The sequence below is a fragment of the Balaenoptera physalus genome, assembly GCF_965194825.1.
Source record: "Balaenoptera physalus genome assembly, chromosome: 4".
Taxonomy (NCBI): domain Eukaryota; kingdom Metazoa; phylum Chordata; class Mammalia; order Artiodactyla; family Balaenopteridae; genus Balaenoptera; species Balaenoptera physalus.
The window spans coordinates 78479151-78497408 of NC_138891.1; the positions used below are offsets into that span (position 1 = coordinate 78479151).

Here is an 18258-nt window from a genome sequence, read left to right on the forward strand (position 1 = left end):
CAGACATAGTTCCTGCTCGTATGAAGCTCAGAGTATTGCAGAGGAATCAGAGGGAAGAGAGAGCTGAGGAACGGTGTGAGGAGGGCTTGGGGTCTCTGTGGAGGTCAGGAGGAATTGGGTGTTGTGTGCTCTTAAGTTACCTGTTGGTGTTACTTTAAAGGCATATGACTTGATTGATAAATTTTAGGGGGAGAAAAGATCAGCAAAAAAAAAGATTATGATTGACCTTATTTAATCAGAAGTTTAGTTGATAGGAATCTATTCTGGTTAACTGAAGAGCTGGGTAAGATTAACCTGGGTACACATAAACGGCAAAAGCGAGGAAGCAAGCATGGTCAGCAAGTGTGTGTGTGGGAGTATGATCTGAGAAGACTTCCAGGAGAAAGTGAATTTTGAAAAAGAGTTAAAAGTTCGTGGTGGACAATGATAGAGGAGACAAAACTAGATAGCTCTTCAGGTGAAAGTACTGTGCCAAAAACTAGTAAGTGCTTGTGGGGAGGTGCCAGGCAGATTGGCTTATAAGAGAACTGAAAGAAGGTGGGGCTGGAATTCCAGGCTGAGGTACTTGGATTAGATTGTATAGATTGTATGAGTGATAGGTTTCCATGGAGGTGTTAGTAATGAGAGTGAAGAATTGTTGGTCCATCTCCTGATGGACAGAGACATGGCCAAGAGCTTAAATTCCAGAATGCCCACCCAACCGCCTGGGTTCCTGAGGCTTAAAGGAGACTTACCGCAAGCACACAGGACACGTTGGGCGATGCCCACATGTTGCTCCTCCCCAGAGCTCTGACCCTACTTTCCTATCTGTCTCCTCTCCTGGATGAATTGTGCCAGACCGTGTGTGAGCCAGGAGGACACGAATTTACCTGTCCGAGGGTCAGCTGAGGTGTCTGTGTAGTGGCTACTTTTTATTTGGGCCACTTTGCTACTCTTTCCTCCTCCTTTTGGTAAGAGCATTCTGATTGCCCTTTGGGGATCCAACGCCCCTCTTACTCTCAGTCTAAGTAGTTTGGGAGAACTCCACTCCTAGCTTCAGGGATGGACTCGTGATCTCAGGCTGTCTAATCAACGTGGTTTCTGGGACTTTTCCAAGAAATCCTGGGAAGTAAGGAGAGCCTAGCAGTAAGGATTTTATGAGATTGGAGCTGCTGCAGAGGCTGAAAACTGCTAAGCCCAAGGAAAAGGAACAAAGAGATGAAGATGAGAGCATCTAGTTGTACCTGGGGTATTTCTGAGATTTTTCAGTATGGTGAGCTAATAATGTTCCTTCTTTTGTTTAAGCCAGTTTGGTTTGAATTTTCTATTGCATGCAGCTGTAAGTCCCACCCTTGACTATAGCCTAATTCTTGGCTTTTTTTCTCATATGTCCATGCTTTGACCTTGGCCATCTGGATTTTACTTCCTTGTCTGGGAGAGGAGTCCCTGAAGAGCAGAACTGTCAGACTACCTACTGGAAGCCTCTTTTCCCTTCAATCCCACCCTGGGATTTTTCTTTAGGCTTTTTTTCCCCCATAGGCTTTTCAAGAGGGAGAGGAAGAAGGAGAGGGAGACATGGAAGGGAAGAGAGAAAGACACTAGTATTTACTAAAAGACTGTCCCTTTATTCCTCTTTCTTAAAACTCCACTCCATAGCATCAAGGCTCCTGAAGTCTTTCTGGTCTTTGACCTTCATTAGAGCTCCCTTTCTTTGCCAGGCAGTGTGTGGGGTGCAATGCGAGGAAGGAAACTTTCAGTCCCTCATAAAGATTAGAAACTTTAGCCAACAATGATGCCTGACTGAGACGTCCCACGCACGAGAAGGGCTAAGAACTTGTAGGTCATTTTGGCTCATTCTACCAGCCTAGACAGTCACTCCTCATCCCATGAGAATCTCTAAAGTGACTGACATAGGATGTACGTTCTTTTTTTCTTGGCATCTTTTCCCAAGGGTTTGTGGTGGTTGGGTTCTGTATGCAAAGCTGGTTTCATGATCATGTTTTACTCAGTTGATTGATTAATTTGAGGCATATTGAAATCCTACTTAAAATAATCACCACCTGTTTAGAGTTTGACAATTTACAAATTGCTTTTACATATATCATCTTATTTCCTCTTCAAAAGAAACTTGGTTGGAAAGTAGGCTGGGTATTAGGGTCATTTTACAGATGAAGAGACTGGCTTGAGCAGAGCAGTGTCTTTCCTGAGATGATGCAGCCAGTAAGTGGGGGAGCCATAGCTGAAGCTGGAGGCTGAGTCATTCAACCCATATTCAGAGATTCACACCCTCCCCTCACGCCCCACCCCCCATCATGCACTCTCTGATAGCTCAGTCTGGGACTGAGGAAAATACAAAAGGAGCGTAAAACACGGTCTTATTGAAAAATCAAGCTACATATGCAAGACATGAGCAGCTCCATGGGATATAAGTTGGGCCAGACTTTTATCTTCAGAAGCTCTATGAAATAAAAAAGATTATGATGTCTCTCCTGCGTATAATTGAAAAATACAAAACAAATATAAACTAAAGCGTAGGGATTCCACTTAAGTTTTGATTATCTTTTATGACAACTACTTCAGTGCTTCTTTTTGAAATATCCAATATCCTTTTAAGAAGAGTTTTTTCTGTGCCCTTGATTTGCTTGTGTCCTAAGCTTAGTTGACTTATTGGAGGGTGGGGTCTGGCACATTATATTTTGAGTAATATAATGGCAAAAGTGGTGACTAAACATAGTGACACTAGTTTTATGGTTTTATGCCCCTTGGTATATGGAATATAATAGGTACTCAAGAAATACTTGTTACGTACAAGGGAACAATATATTTAATTTAAGCACTATAAAAACACTCCACTCAGTACTAAATCTGTCCCAGGATATTTAAAAACATTTAAGGACCATACTCCTGATATTTTGAACCACTAGACTAAAGAATAGTTGAGCTCAAGGGTTCAAACAAAGAATCAAATTAAATTACTATCAATTTTGCAGAAGTCAGTTGTTCAGATGTTTGAAAAGGCAAGTTGAATCCCAGGCTACATCTAGTGACCTCATTTAGATATTGGCTTTTTGAGATAACCACTTTAATCTGTCTTGCTTGGATCAGTCTAACTCTGCTTTATTACACAGTGAACTGCTATCTAAGTGAAGGATGTACCTGCCAAGCTTCAACCTTCTTGATATCTGCACAGGAACCGTTGGTGAAGAGCCCTCTCCCGGGTATGCAGGTGTATATATCTTGCAGGGCATGAGCAATGGAGTAGACGGCTAAGTAGACATTGTAGGATATCCGTAAATGTGTATAATCCATGTAAGGGGTCTCGACACTACTGATGTTCTCATCCCCTGTACAGAGAGGTCGGAAGGCAGTAGAGCTGTTGCTTATCCTGCCACCACCTTCTTCGTGACCTCTCAGGAAGGTGTCCACGGGTAATGGTCCTTTAGCACCTTCTTGGAGGTGGCAGTTAAAGGTTTCTTCCCAAAACTCCTTGGCAAAACCGTTGTGGACCGACTTCCTGGGATGGACTTTCTGCAGGAATTCCCGGAAACCTGGGATCTGCCCAGCCTTCAAAGCGAATCCAATGGTGCCTCCGACCACATGGAAGTATTCAGGCATGGCGATCAAGGAAGAGCTGGCCCAGGCCTCGCTGGCCAGCCAGATCCTACCCGTGATATTTCGTCGGACGATTTCCTTGATGAGGGGTTCCAGGTCTGGGCCACTGGAGAAGACGACGATGACTTTGGCTGTGGAATTCTGGATCACCTCCACCACTTGCTGGATCTCTTCCTCATCAGAGTACTGGGAGATGAGTTCGCTGAAGTCGATGCAGATGTCCCTCTCCTCAGCTTCCTCTCGGAACTTCTCGATCCCTGGCCGACCATAGTCATCATCAGCTGCAATTGTGCCCACCCAGTTCCAGCGGAAGTACTCGATGATGTCAGCCATGGCGGTGGCCTGGTGTTCATCATTGGGGATGGTACGGAGGAAGGACTTGAACTGATTTTTGTTGCTGAGGAGTCTGCTGGAAGAGGCATAGCTGACCTGGAAAGAACACAGAATGAGTGAGTGATTGCGGTGCCAGGTGAGCCTCCAGACTGTGTGGAGGAGGCTTTTTGAGCATTCACTGATCTAATATATCAAACGCTGGTCACTGCAGACAGGATGAAGGAGTGAAGACGACCAGAATCTATTCCTCTCCAGTGTGAGCACTCAAGCATCTGTCAGTCTATCAAGGGCATTCTAATTCCCAGAAGGTGATCCTTCACAATGCTACCTTCAAAAATGGGTCTGATCATAAAGTCAACCCAACAACAATAGGATCTACTTATCCTTTATGCACTGTTCCATAGTTTCTCCTAACTTCCTCTGTGCTGCCTCATTGGCTACAATATATCCATGTACATATCTTCTGCCTGTGGGGTCCAGGTTCTCATTTGAACATTTTAGCTTCCCCTTTACTATAACGAACACTTTGTCCATGACTTACTTCTGGAAGGAATCAGGTTCCCTTTGGGTTATGAACCTAAGGCTCTTTAGAGAAGCCTCTGGGATTCCCCTTTCTTATTCTGCCTAGTTTCTCTTTTCCAGTCTCCAGCTATTCCCTCTCTCCCCTCCTCTATCTCCCCACCTCCTCCACGCCAGCAGTACTTTAGATAAAAGTACCCTCAATTGCAGTCATTTCTAAGAACTGTTTATCATTTAGGCTCAATTAGCCATTTAGGTTCATTAGGCTCAATTCCCCTTCATCACAATAATGATGATGTACATCATTAAATATAGTCAGAAAAACATCCTTTCCTCTCCTGGCTTCTCAGTGAGTTCAACCACCACCGGCAGCCCTTTCCTCTGTGCAATTTCAGGTGGTGGTCGAGGCCTCTTGACAGGCTTTTGATGTGGGTCTCCAAAACCTAGAGAGGCTGAAAAGGAACCCTGGAGAAGCTGTCTTGATGTGTTTCCACTTTCTAGGACATAGCCAGTACTATATTCGAGCATGGATGTGGGTCACCAAGGGTAGAAAGCCTTACCTTTTGTGATAAATGATCCTTGCCTGAAGAAGCATCCAAATATCATGTAAAGCATTCGTTAGTGCAGAGCTTCCCAATTTCTTTTCAAGTTGTGGCAAACATAGAAGGTGGGGTGAACGGAGGAGGCTGACCAGCCCTGGTGGGTGTGTTCTGACCACCCTAGACCCCACCCACCATCCCAGACCTGGAGAGGGTCAGTATCTCAGCCTATCTGCAGCACTCTTGTGTGTCTTGGCTCACCAGTTAGGAAGTTCCAAGTTACTGAACCATTTCTTCTGAAGGACAAAGTATTTTTATTTTAATTTAATTTGAGGTTTATTCATATTTCATCCTTGCATTCTTTCAGCATTTTTTGCCATTAGCAGTCTTGTCTTTCAACTCTTTGTTTTTTGAATTTTTGAATTTTATTTATTTTTTTATACAGCAGGTTTTTATTAGTTATCCATTTTATACATATTAGTGTATATATGTCAATCCCAATCTCCCAATTCATCCCACCACCACCACCCCCCGCCACTTTCCCCCCTTGGTGTCCATACGTTTGTTCTCTGTGAAGGACAAAGCATTTTTACACTGAATGGAATTTCTTCTCGGTAATGAAGGAATGTTTAATATCTCTTGTTCTCCAGTTTTCTAGAGAGATTGAAAACTTCTTAAGAAAACCATGTTGAAGAAAGTTGGGGGAATGCCTTTTTAATATTTTTCACTGATTGAAACAATTAGTTTTCAATGTTCAGTGCTTTAAAATGAATTCTTTCTATATATTTCTCCTTATTAATGAATAGTTTCTACATCAAAAACATAAAAGACATTGATACATGAAAGACCTGGTCCAACTTTGCTAATGAGCAGGCATTATTTTTCTGACAAGAGCTTTGATTTTGAGAGTTATAATATGAAAGTGATTTTTTTCCTTTTATTAAAATAAGCTCCTTCTTGCTCTACTGTGACACCTCATGAGGCAGCTAGTTAGACTAAGTAATTGTTGAGATGTCATTGTTTTTAGAGAGCTCTATTTGCAGACCCAAACAACAGGCTTCTCGATCAGGTTTTTGCAAATGAAAAGTCTACTCAGGCCTTTTGTAAATTCATTCATTATTGCTTACTTCTTGATACTCTTTTGAAAAATGGGCCAAAAAGGGTTTTAAAGATATAAAAATTACAAACAAACATATCCTCCATGGATATGTTTCTCTTAAAGAATGCATTTATAATATTTTTCCACTTTTTAAAAGGTAAACTACAAAAGTGGGGATAAATACCAATTCATTACCCACTCCCCCCCAAAAAACCCCTTAAAAACACACAAAATTTTTTTATTGTAAGAGGGGAGAGTTTCATGAATGATTCAGAAAACTTCTAACCACAACTTGTTCTAGCTGGTCTGCTTGTTCCATCCACTTGGTGGCGTGAGTGGCATAAGAAGTTCAACTGGGGCCGCTGCCTTCACCCAACAGGGCAGTGGTTCCCAGCTCTGCTGCACATTAGACTCATCTAGGGAGCTTTCAGAACTCCTGACGCCCAGGCTGCATCTCATATCAGTTAAACCAGGATCTCTGGGGGGTGAGTCCCAGGCATCAGTATTTTTAAAGCTCTTGAAGTGATTCCAACATGCAGCCATGACAGAGAACCACTGCTGCAGATACACTTACATTGGTTTGACTGATACTCATTATAGTCTTCTCAGCACTTTTATAATTCAAGTTCAACTTAACCTTATATTTCATCCAAACCACAATGAATTAAAACCCTCCCCTTTGTGTTCTTTATTTACTTGATGGCAATTACATCTTATGTCTGTTGGCTATGACAACCTGCTTTAACTGTGTGTTTAAAATACTACTGCACAATATGCCAAATATAAAGATGCATATTTGCATCTTGCCCAACACATTTACTCTTGTGGGCTTTGTCAGATCATTTGGGCACAAAGATTACAAAGCCAGGGTTTCCCCATGGGAAACACCTTTAATTCCCTGAAGTAAGGATTCGGGAAATGATGACGAGACTTTTTCAGTTGCCACATGTATAAAAAGGGATAATGACTATCACCAAGGAAACAGAGACCTCCCAGCATAGAAGTGTGAATTTATCAAATCAAACAAATTTTAAATACTAGACACTGAAGAAAATAATTTAAAGCGTGATATATAATTAAATTTAAAAATTGATATATGAGATGCAACACAATTGAGCTGATTCTCCCATCCATGGACATTTAGGTTGTTTCCAATTTTTCACTACTATAAAATGATGTCACAGATCTATAAATATTAATATGAAAAAAAGGTTTGCTCTATAGTGTTAATGGGAAAAAAAGCAGGTTATAAAATGGCATTTAGAGTCTGCTGTCTTTTTTTGGTGAAAAACATATGCAACTTTGAACAGATGTTTATTAAAGCACTTATTTCAGTGAATTGTTAGTATCTGAAAATGCAGACGTCTATTTCCCTGTCTAGGCTGAGTTCCTGCAGGGTGGAAACTGCTTATTCATATACACTCTACAAGTATTTGTTGAATGAAATAGAATATTTTCCATTTCTAGAATGTGCAAGATAATGATTAAGTTCCGATTTTGTGAGAAAATATGCCCTGCTTTCCTCTGAGCTAAACTTTCAACCAGGGGAGAGAGAGGCAGAGACTTTTAAGGGACTAGGATTTGGGGCAGATATTTTGGGTTTGAAAGGTGGGATTTACATCATTTGGTCTCATTCCTTTTAGTAAAGGCAGAAGAATGGCCATTTACTGAAGGAATGGAGTGGAAAATAAATAACTGAACCCTCTGGAAAAAAAGACAAAGTTTTATACAAGGTATGTTTAAAAGAATTTTGGAAGAATTGTGAAGGCCCAGTTGACATTGTTGACTCTGGGATCTCAAAAATCCCCAGTGGTCATGATACAGATAATTAAAAGATCTTTTGTGCCAAAGTAAAGCCAGAGAAGGGAAAATAGCAAACTGTATGGACACTGGGTGTGGCATCCTCCCAGCCTGCTTTCCTGGCCCCTGCCCACATCGCCCCATCTGAGATGGCACGGGTACCTGGGGGATGTAGAAGAGCCCCAGCAGGTTTGCCACCGCTGTGGAGATGCCTGAGCCAGTTGCTCCCACCACCGCGATAGTAGAGGGGATGTGCTCTGAGCAGTTGCAGAACTCATCAAGGTTCAAAGAATCGATTTTGTTCTGGGCCACAAAACTCAGGGTGGCTTCCAGGGCTTTAGAAACAGTGTTGCAAGTGTCGAATATCCTGTATCCCAGGGTCATGTTGGGAAGAAGGGCCGGGCTGCTGTTTATTTCCTCTATGGCAAATATCATAGCTTGTAGCCAGCGAAATCCTCGGAAATTATACCTGGAAGAAAGAAATGGAAGAAAGCAAGAGGCTTTCTGGTCAGCTTCTTTAGAGTACAGACTGGGCAAAGCTGGTTTGAACCTGGTTTCATTACTCTGGTTTCATGACGTTGTGTTTTTTGAGACTCAAAGTCCTCTCTGTAAAATGGGGATAACACCTACTTCAGAGGGTGGCTGTGAACATGAGATAATTATGCAAAATTCTCAGCATGGTGCCTCACACAGAGTTAGGGACCAATAATAACAAGGATTGTGGTTAGTAATAGAATGAATCATTTGTATCTGCCTCATCCAACAAAGAATTTGAAATAACTGATATGAGGTACTTTAGTAAAAGTAATACAGAGATTAAAAAAAAAAAAGGACCAGGGAAAATATAAATAGATTAGGAGTTGAATACATAAGAAGCTAAAAATAACTTCAGATTTGCAGTCACAAATTTAAACCGACATTCCTGGAGGTTGAAGAGGAAAGGGAAATGAGTGATATCATCTTCATAAACAAACAAGCAAACAAATATTATGCATAGGAAGGCTGTTCACAAACAGTGGTCACTTCTGGGTGGTAGAATGATGAGTTTTAAAATTGCGTGCTTTTGTCTTTATACTTTCTATTTTAAAAAATAAGCATGCATTGCTTTTCAAAGAACATTATTTTAAATAAAAATCAAGCAAATTAACAAAGAGAAACAGGGTCAGTGACATAGTTTTCACTCTTCCAGGACACAGCGCATAGTGAGAGCTTGATAAATGTTCTGAATCAGTGTATCAGCGCCCAGAGAAGAAAACCTAACAACTCTGCAGGTTCTCTCTTTGTATCTTGGGTTTCAAGACTTGAACTCAAAGGCAGGGGGAAAGAAATACAAGCTGTTATACTTCACTGTATCAGTCAGGTTCCTAAAGGTCCTGGTCTAACTTTTAATGTGACATTTTCTCTTAGTCATTTTCTTCATGTTTCCTTCATTTATTTATTTTTTTTAAACCTGCAAAGTTATGAAGATCTATTACAGAATATTTCATTACCTAAAACATGTATACTGCTAAACTGATTTTCCTATCTTTCTTTAATACAATTAAAATATATATATATATTATTTCAGAACAAGCTCTTGCTTGATCTCAGGTATGTAAGTGGCACCTGCACAACTCTGTCCAGCAAGGGAAAAACAAAAAGGTTATTTGTCCACATGGGTTATGTGAAGGATATAAACAGCATCAGTGAAATTCTACACTTAGTTTTTCTGCACTCATAAAAAAATGTGAAAATGTTATCTAATTTGTGAGCCCTCATTAGAACACGAGCAGAAATCCAGTTTTGTTGGAATGATTCTAGTTTTCATTTTCATTTTCTAGCTATCAGGAAGACCAAGGGAAAGCGCTGGATCCCTTCTGGAAGTTGCAAATCTCAAGAGAAAGTGCTCTTCTCTCTCAGAAGATGGGTCAAGCCTTGAGGTGCAGTAATGGTCTCTGATGTCCAGATTAAGGGAGGTGATATACAGCCCTCTGTACTCTGCAGAAGTCAGATACTATTTGAAGGAATTGTACCTAGTGTTAGATGCCATATTCTAAGAGTCATGATAAATTAGGGAACATCAGAGAGAGGGCATCCAGAATGGTGAGGGTCTGAAAATCATGTCATGAAACAGTTATTTAGAAAATTATTTGGTCTGGAAAAGAAATGATTCAAGGGGGCATGTTAGCTGTCTTCAAATGGCCGAAGAGAGAGTCCAGTGAGAGAGTTAAGATGGATTCTGTGTTTCTCTATCTATGTAGATGGATTCTGTGTTAGCAGGGGGATTTCAGCTTTCTATAAGAATTTCTAATGGGAGTGATTCCAAATGCTACGGACTGCATTTTGAAGATGCCCAGGTCATGCCAGCCACTGACGTTTCTTTCAGCTTTAAAATCCTTAAAAAAAATAAGAGTGAGGCAGCCAACACTCAGGTATTATGACCACTGGGGCACTTAAGGTCATTAGGAGATTTTACTACTCAGGTTTGCAAAACCTACAATAAATTTCTTTCTAGGTACTTGGTCTTCCATTAAGTAACACAGCCTCCAGGTGAACAATGATGACTCAGTTACCAAGTGACCAAGCACGGCTCCAACAGGCCATGGATTTTTCTATTCAGTATTTTTGACATTTTATTTTTGGAAAAATTTCTTTTAAAAAAATGAAGGGGGGAATAATAAGCTTCAGCATGGTTACCAATCACCATTTTTTAAAAGAGAGAACCAACTTTGAAAGAATTATTTCTGGTTTGGTACAGCTTTTCTCCAACCACCAGGAGGAGAAAAGACTCTCCAAGGTGGCTCCTGACCTTACCTGATACATTCCACAGACTCCGGCCTCGACTTTAGATCTTGATCTTTGGCTGCTACTCCAAAATGAATAGGAAAGAGCCCCCCAAGGATAATGTCCCCTTTCTTCTGGGCTCGCTGGTCAGGCCCATAGGCAGAAGTGCACCAGGTAAAAGCCAAGAAGATCCAACAGCAGCTATAAAATGCCATAGTTCTGCTTTCTCTCCAGGGGGAGGGACAAGGGTGCTGGTGGTCTGGGGGCCCCTGAGAACTTTCCCCCTTGGTGCGACTTACTCCCTGCGGTGGAGGCACATGTCTACAGAATTAGTAACAGAATGGAACTGTGGTGTTTGAGTTTCCACTTCTGCCCTCTCCATTGCAGACTAGTGAGGTAGGTGGTTCTTGAGTCTTCAGAAACCACATCATGCAGAGACCGCCTGTAGTACTTTCTAAAAACAAAAGAGAAACAAAATGAATTCAACTAAGCCTAAATCCCATGTTGTTATGATGACTGAAACAGAAGTGGCTCAGAATTTCCATTTAGAGAGGCTGAGGGGTAGCAGGTGGGGAGGGCATGGCTTAGCGCCTCATTTTTATAGCACTTCATGTAAGATACAGAAAATTTCAATTGCCCATATCAGAGAAGGATGATGTTCATTTTAAAAAGGCCACTGATAAGCTAAGGCCTTCACTGATGTTGCCACTGGATTTTAATCCCTTCATTCTTCCGTGTGAATAATGCACAGAATTGGCCTAGTGGTAGCAGTTCCTTGTATTATAATACTATTAATGCTATTTTATTCAGCATATATGTTTGTATGGAAAATACAGAATGAGTCATATTTAAGTTTAAATCTGACTCCAAATCAAACAAAAATATCAGAGAAGGCCACTTATTTTTATTTATTATTGTACTCACCCCCCCTTTCAGGGCCTCCTCATCCCAGATTTCTGGTTCCATTTATAATATGATACTCTATAAACCTTTGAAGAATAGTTCTTGTAAAGGATGCAGATAAATCAAGGGTTGGATTATGTTGTACCAAACTCTACAGCTGGATCTAGGCAATGGTCCTTCTGCTTTAGCATGATTATCCTAGTAGGAACTCTCTGCTCTTCTCACTCCACACTCTATCTCACCCACGCTGTGGGTCAATTACTAATTACCAGTTACATGCCAATGTTGACTAACTACACAGCCTCTCCTGAGATTCAGGCCCAAGCACTGAACTGTCGACTGGACACCTCCACCTGGATGTCCCACAGGTGCTTCCAACTTGACAGACTCTAAACTCACCTTCCTCCCAACCTTGTTCCTCCTTCACTGTCTTCTTCCTCAGCAAACGACATGCCATCCACAAAGACACAAAATAAGAAATCCTCCTTACCTCCTCCCTGTTCTCATCATCATCCTTCATATTCAAACAACCACCAAGTCCTGTAGACGCTACTTCCTAAATCTCTTTGGAATCCATCCACACCTTCCCATTTCCAAGGCCATCTTAAGTACCCTGGCATTTCTTATTTGGGTTTATGCAACTATTTCCTAACTGGTCTTCCTGCCTTCAGTCTTGTCCCTTTGCAATCCACCTCTGCAAGTCTTTGGATGCCATGGAACAAGTGGTTTGAAGCATAGACTCTGGAGTTAAACCTGGCTTTGAATCACAGTTCCACTATTTCCTAACATATGACTTTGGGTAAGTCACTTAACCTCTGATCTCAATAAAATAATGCATGGAGAGCCATTAGCACAGTGTAACTAGTAAACTCACAGGAAATGCCAGCTGTAATGAATACCTTTCCGGCCTCACTCTTGCTAGTCTTCCCTTTGAACTCCATACTGCATGCACACTGAATTTCCTTTAGATCCTCAAGTTAGGCCTTTTAAAAAATTCTCAGACCTCACACATGCTGTTCCACCTCCTTGGTCCCTCTGGAAAACATCTACTTGTCTTTTAGCTTTCAGACGTCCATAACTGTGGGAGCATGGCTTGGTCAGCTGTGGGGTCGTTGTGTGAATGGAGAATAGAACTCCTATGGGCCAGATACAACCTTGTACCAAGATGTCCAGCTTGGGGAGTGGAGCACAGGTTGGATTTCTACCCACACTAACCCCTCAGTTGTGCAGTGAGCAACTTTGAGGACTCCTTAGGGAGACCTGCCCTGGACTCTCAGATCAGGTAGGTCCACCTGTTAAAGTCTTTTATATCTTGGATCTTGGAGTTCCCCTCTTGGAAGACTGATCACACTTTGTTATAATTAGATGCATAAATGTCTGATTCCAGACCCCAAGCTCTTAACCATTGTCATATGCTGCCCCTGCCCCTTAGGAAGGGGGCTCTTTCTCCAACAGCATGACAAGCAGAGGGTGCTGGGCCCCAGATGGAAGGAGCACTCCAGCAGACACTCAGCAGTCACAGAACTGTTGAAAGAACATCTGAACATCCATGACCATCCTAGTTCTCTGACTCCAGGCCTGCTCTTAGATTTTTGGCTTCATTTCTTGACCTTGGTCATATATTCATTCATACATTTAATAAGTACACGTGCTAAGGACTGGAAATATAAAGGCACCACACACATCATGTTCCCCGCCCTCAGGAGCTCCCCAGCCAGTGGGCAGAATTTACCTCAACATTCAGAAGTGAAAAAAATATATATAGTAATTTTGTTTCCAATGACTAAATTCAACTTTGCTCCCCAGTACTTAGCACAACGTCTGAAATAGTAACTGTTGAATAAATGCTGGTTGAATGCATGCACAAGAAAAGGAAATACTTTGGGAGGAGACAGAAACTAGCATTTATTGAACCAAGCATAGTGTCAGGTCCTTTACACATCCAATGTATTTTAAACTTCACAATGGTAAAGAGGGCAATACAAACTCCACTTTTGAGATGGGGGACCGGATTACTCAAGTGAGAAATTCTGGCACTTGAATTAAGAAGGCCTCAAGAACTCAGAATATTAAGGAGTACTGTGTGGTGTACTGAATTAGGAAAGGGAACATTACAACTGGCTAGGGGAAGTCACTGAGACCTGTTAGATTTTTTCCTGTGAAAGATTAACTACTTGGAGAAGTTTATTAACTTCATTAGTCCATTCAAGAGAACATTCATGGCAAGAAGTAATAGATGAAGGAGAGATTTCGGGTCAATTTGTAGCAATTAACTCCTCGAGTCTAATGTAGTCCCCAAACCACCCTTTTTAGTCCAATTACCAGAGTCTAATTTGCTTTCAAAGCTAAGAATCATTCTAGATCCTCCCTGCCCCTTTCCTCCCATCTCCAATTACGCTGTCTTGTTAATTCTACCATCTCTCTCTACTCTGCCTTCCCTTTTCCATTCTTGTTGCCACTGCCTTTGCCAGACTCCCATCGCCCCCACCAACTTCCTTATTGCAAAAGCTTTCTTTTCTTTCTACCTCACTCCTCCTACCCACTAGATATCGACAATCACAGCAGTACCAAGCATGACCCTAGCACAATGGATTAATTATTGGGTTCCTCATTGTGACTTCATCTTGCAACAATTAGAATACAAAAGTTCTTGAATAATCACTAACATTTCAGTTTTAGGATCTATGGAAGAGATTTTAAATTGTATCCCTTGTACCATACTCCTTTTATGGCACAGTAAAATAGTTTTTAGCTGGACAACGTTGTCCAGAATAAAGACTACTTTCTCCAACTTCTTTTTATAATTATATGTGGTTATATGACTATGTTTTGGCCAGTGGGATGTAAGCTGAAGTGCCCTGAGGCAGCTTCTAGGAAACTTTGCTTAAGAGACAGTTGGCGTTTGTTCTTTCATCTGCCTTCCTCCATTCTGCTGCATGGAGGTGGGTGTGACAGCTGGAGCCCATATTGAACCATGAGCATATCCCAGGGAATGATGGTGCCATGAACTGAGGATTTCATGGAGCAGAAGCTCTATATCAGACTGTTCCTGGACTTTTACATGACAGAGAAAACAAGCTTCTAGCTTGTTTAAGCCACTGTTATATTTTTCTCACTGCAGTTATATTAACAGTATCTATCCAAGAGTCACAAATAAACTCATTTGTTCTCTTTATTGTAAGTTCATTTCATTTAAATCATATATAATCATGTTTACCCTCCTGCAAAAAGTATCGCAAATACAAGCTGAAGCTAGTATTTGTTCTTTATCTCAATGGCAGATATGTTTGGAAGAAGAAATGACCCGTGGAACAGCTGGTTTTACATTTAGAACGTCCTTGAAATCACGAGGAGTGTTTCAGTACTGACAGGTGATTGATTGATCATTGAGCTCCTCATCCAAGAGACTTGGAATGGGAGGTCAGAGCAGACTGATCTATGGTTCCACAGGTTCATGAACTTCTAAATTCATGCAACTATTTATTCACTCAAGAAACATTGATTGAGCTCCTCTGTTTGCTAGACACTAGGGAGTGCAAGGTACTGAGGAAAGAAAGTTGAGACTGTCGCCTTCAATGTGCTCATGGTTTAAAAGGAGACAGGAAGATGTATTATAATTACAGTGATACAGAAGCTAGGAAGAGGCATGAACTAAGCATTGAGAAAGTACAAAGGGAGGAGTGACATTCTTTCTGGTGACTGCCAGCAGAGTGAATTAACTCAAGGTGGGGACGGACGCTTCATGAGGGTAGGGCCCGTCTCTTTTTCTCGTTGTAGCCTGGCACCAAGCACAGTGCCTAGAGCTTAGTAGATTCTCCACAGATATTTGCTGAATGAATGAATAAAGCATAACCAGTAAAAACCAGGGGCTGGTCGGGCAATTCTAGGACAGAACAGGGAAGGGGTCACCCCACAAGACTGAAGGTTCCCAAGGGCAGGGGCCTCATCATGCTCACAGTTGCATCCCCAGCATGGAACAAGGAACCTGGTACTGAATGGATGCTCAAAAAAATCTGTTGACCTTGCATTTGTCCAAAAAGTTGGATGGCTCATCCAAGTTCCAGAGTTAAGGACAAATTAACACAGCATAGCAAGGCAAGGTTAGGGTCAACACAGTAATACTTCAGTGCTCATCAAAGTAAAAACCCTGGCTCTTGCCCCTTGGCTTTAACATTTCTGGAAATTGTGTAACTCTAGAGCAGAATGATTTTGCCCACATTTCAACTAGAGAAAAGAGAGGCATAGATCTTCTGAACATAAAACCACTCTTGTAAATCAGAAGCACAGCAAGCTCAGAAGCTACAACTTCTCAATTCCTAGGCTGCAGAAATAAAAATTCTAGGTTGCCTAGAAAAAAGGTGGAAACCAAAATTGATTTCCAATAGAGATCATTTATCATTTATCTTCGTAGGGTGAGTACACTGATTTGTCTCCGGTTTACTGTACTGTGATCTTTGCCCTCTTTCGTCACTCTGATCATAAAGAATACTAACAGTAAGGCGTGAAGCCACCACTGCAGAAAGGTGAAACGTGTATGTTTTAATGAGGGTGAACAGGGAGAAACCTGAGAAAGTTCAACCAATAATCACAAAACCCCACGTAGCTGGCTCTGGTTACAGCTTTCTTTACCTCTTGCTGAGGACACATCCACAGCGTGGGTTGTTCTGTGACCTGGTGCACATTTGCCAAAGAATTAGGGACATCTCAACTGTCATCACAAATGTGACCATCCTCAGTTCTGTGTCAGACTTCATTCTTTCTCTATTAAAGCAAGGGGCATCTTGTTTTACAATGAGGGCCCTCTTTCAGCACTGGGGGAGCACAAACTGCCAGGTCACACTCGGCTGCCTCCCTCCAGCCCTGCTTGCTGCCCGCCCGCCAGCTGCACAGGGTCTTACCCTCCATCTCCCTGACGACAGGTGTGACTTTTGGAGAGTCCATGCCTCATTTAGCTCTGGTAATGGCTTCACTGAGTCGGAAAAATGCAAGGACAGGAGCGTGATAAAAACCAGCTGAGTTGGGTCCCCGTTAGTCATTGGAAAAAGCTATCAGGGAAGGGAGGTGAAAGGATGAACGAGAATGGGGAGGAGCAGCACGGGGGGCGCCGAGCAAAGTGGGGCAAAGAGCCGAGACAAAGCAAATAAAGAAGACAAATAGGAGAGGAAACGAACATTCATTAATGTTGTACTATAAGCTCCTTGACGCAGGGCCTGGTCTGTCCCTTTCGTGGCCTGGGACCTGGAGGGGCTCCGTAAAGGACTGAATATGTGTGGAGTGCCCATGGCATGATATACTGTCTTAGAAGTTTATGAAACTATTGCAAGAAGAAAGAAAGTGACAGAAGAAGAAAAAAGAAATAGAATGGGTGTTGAGGGGGGTGAACAATTAAGGTTAAAAAATGACAAGAAATGCTCATTTCTCCGGTCCAGGATCTTGTGAGTTGAAAGTAAGTGGACACTGGCTTTGGGCGTTAACATTACTAATGCAGGGAGGTCCAGGACTGAGTGAGTTCCTTGGGACATGGGACACGAGTTACGAAATTCCTTGGCCTGGAACATTTCCCTTAAGTAAGCTCTGCTGATGGATATGTGGATACCCACAGACTTAATGAAACGGTTCAGGTGAAAAGCAAAGACATGTAAGTCATGTTTTTATAAAGAAAAATGCCAGAGCTTCAAGTCCTACGTGAAAGCAATGTTTCTGTGGAATAACATCCTCAGTATTTCCTTTCAAAATCGCAAGGAACCCTGACTACCCAGGCTGGCGTTTTTCAGCCTGGTGTCCCAAGACGTGCCACCACAAGGTATTCTCATGTAAGGTAAGTTTGGGAATTGATGTGTACTCTGTGCCAAAGGGCACATTCATCTCCCAAAGGCTCTGATAAGTCCTGCAGTAAAGAAAACTGCTTCACTTTAACCCACTCATTCCCAAATTTATTTCGGCCTGGGACACTTTTCTCCCTGCAGGACACTTGTTACAATGCTGTGCAATACAGGCTTGGGAAGGGCTCACCTAGTGGAAAGCATAAATCCCTTCACCTGAGCCTCTCCCAGTCTCTCTGCATGCATTTTTGAATGGAGAGGTATGTCTACCTCTCACTGGACCTAACATTTTTTGTAACCCCAGCTATGAAATTCCAAAGGGTAGTACCAGAAAGAAAGAAGGACTGAGGTGGGTTAGGTGAATGCTGATGCAGTCTGCCATCATTCTCTGGTCTCAGGCATATATGCCCTCTCTCTTCTCCTGAGGGAGTTTCTGCTATACGCAATAAGTTTGCACACTGAGCCCTTCTCTCTCCTACTTGTAGCTCTTCTGGCCTCGCATTGTGTCCCCCTACAAGGACATTGGAACATGCAGCGGAGTGCTGGCAAACCAGCTCTCTGAAGGCAAAAAGAAAAAACAAACAAAAACAAACCCCCAAATGCCCTGATTTGTAGTGTTTGCTGAATACTCCCACCATGGCTAATTTCAAGCTACCAATGGTTTAACAGCCAACTTGCAAAAATCCTTGATATTTAACCATTGGCTCTTGAGAACCGGTAGAACCTATTGCAGCATACCACTGGGACACATCTCTAAGTAAATGGAATCCTGGTCTTTGGAAAAACTGCCCAAATTACTTTATAGGCATTGTGAATCTTTTATCTCCTCCTGTTTCCATCTCTGCTCCAACTGTGAGGAAGCTGCAAGCCAAATTTGTGGCCCAGCTCT

The 18258-nt window shown here is 42.0% G+C and overlaps 1 protein-coding gene across 5 annotated transcripts in view; it reads right to left on the reverse strand.

Annotated features, from left to right (window-relative positions):
* Positions 1-18258, reverse strand: part of CASR (calcium sensing receptor) — an 87662-nt gene that overhangs the window by 19176 nt on the left and 50228 nt on the right. For all 5 annotated transcript variants that reach the window (XM_082459396.1, XM_082459395.1, XM_082459398.1 and 2 more), the window contains 3 exons: positions 10675-11098; positions 8044-8350; positions 3136-4020 (listed from right to left, as the gene is read on the reverse strand). In XM_082459396.1, the coding sequence (XP_082315522.1) occupies positions 3136-4020; positions 8044-8350; positions 10675-10859 (1377 nt within the window). In that variant the 5' untranslated portion in view covers positions 10860-11098. The remainder of the gene's footprint in view (positions 1-3135; positions 4021-8043; positions 8351-10674; positions 11099-18258) is intronic.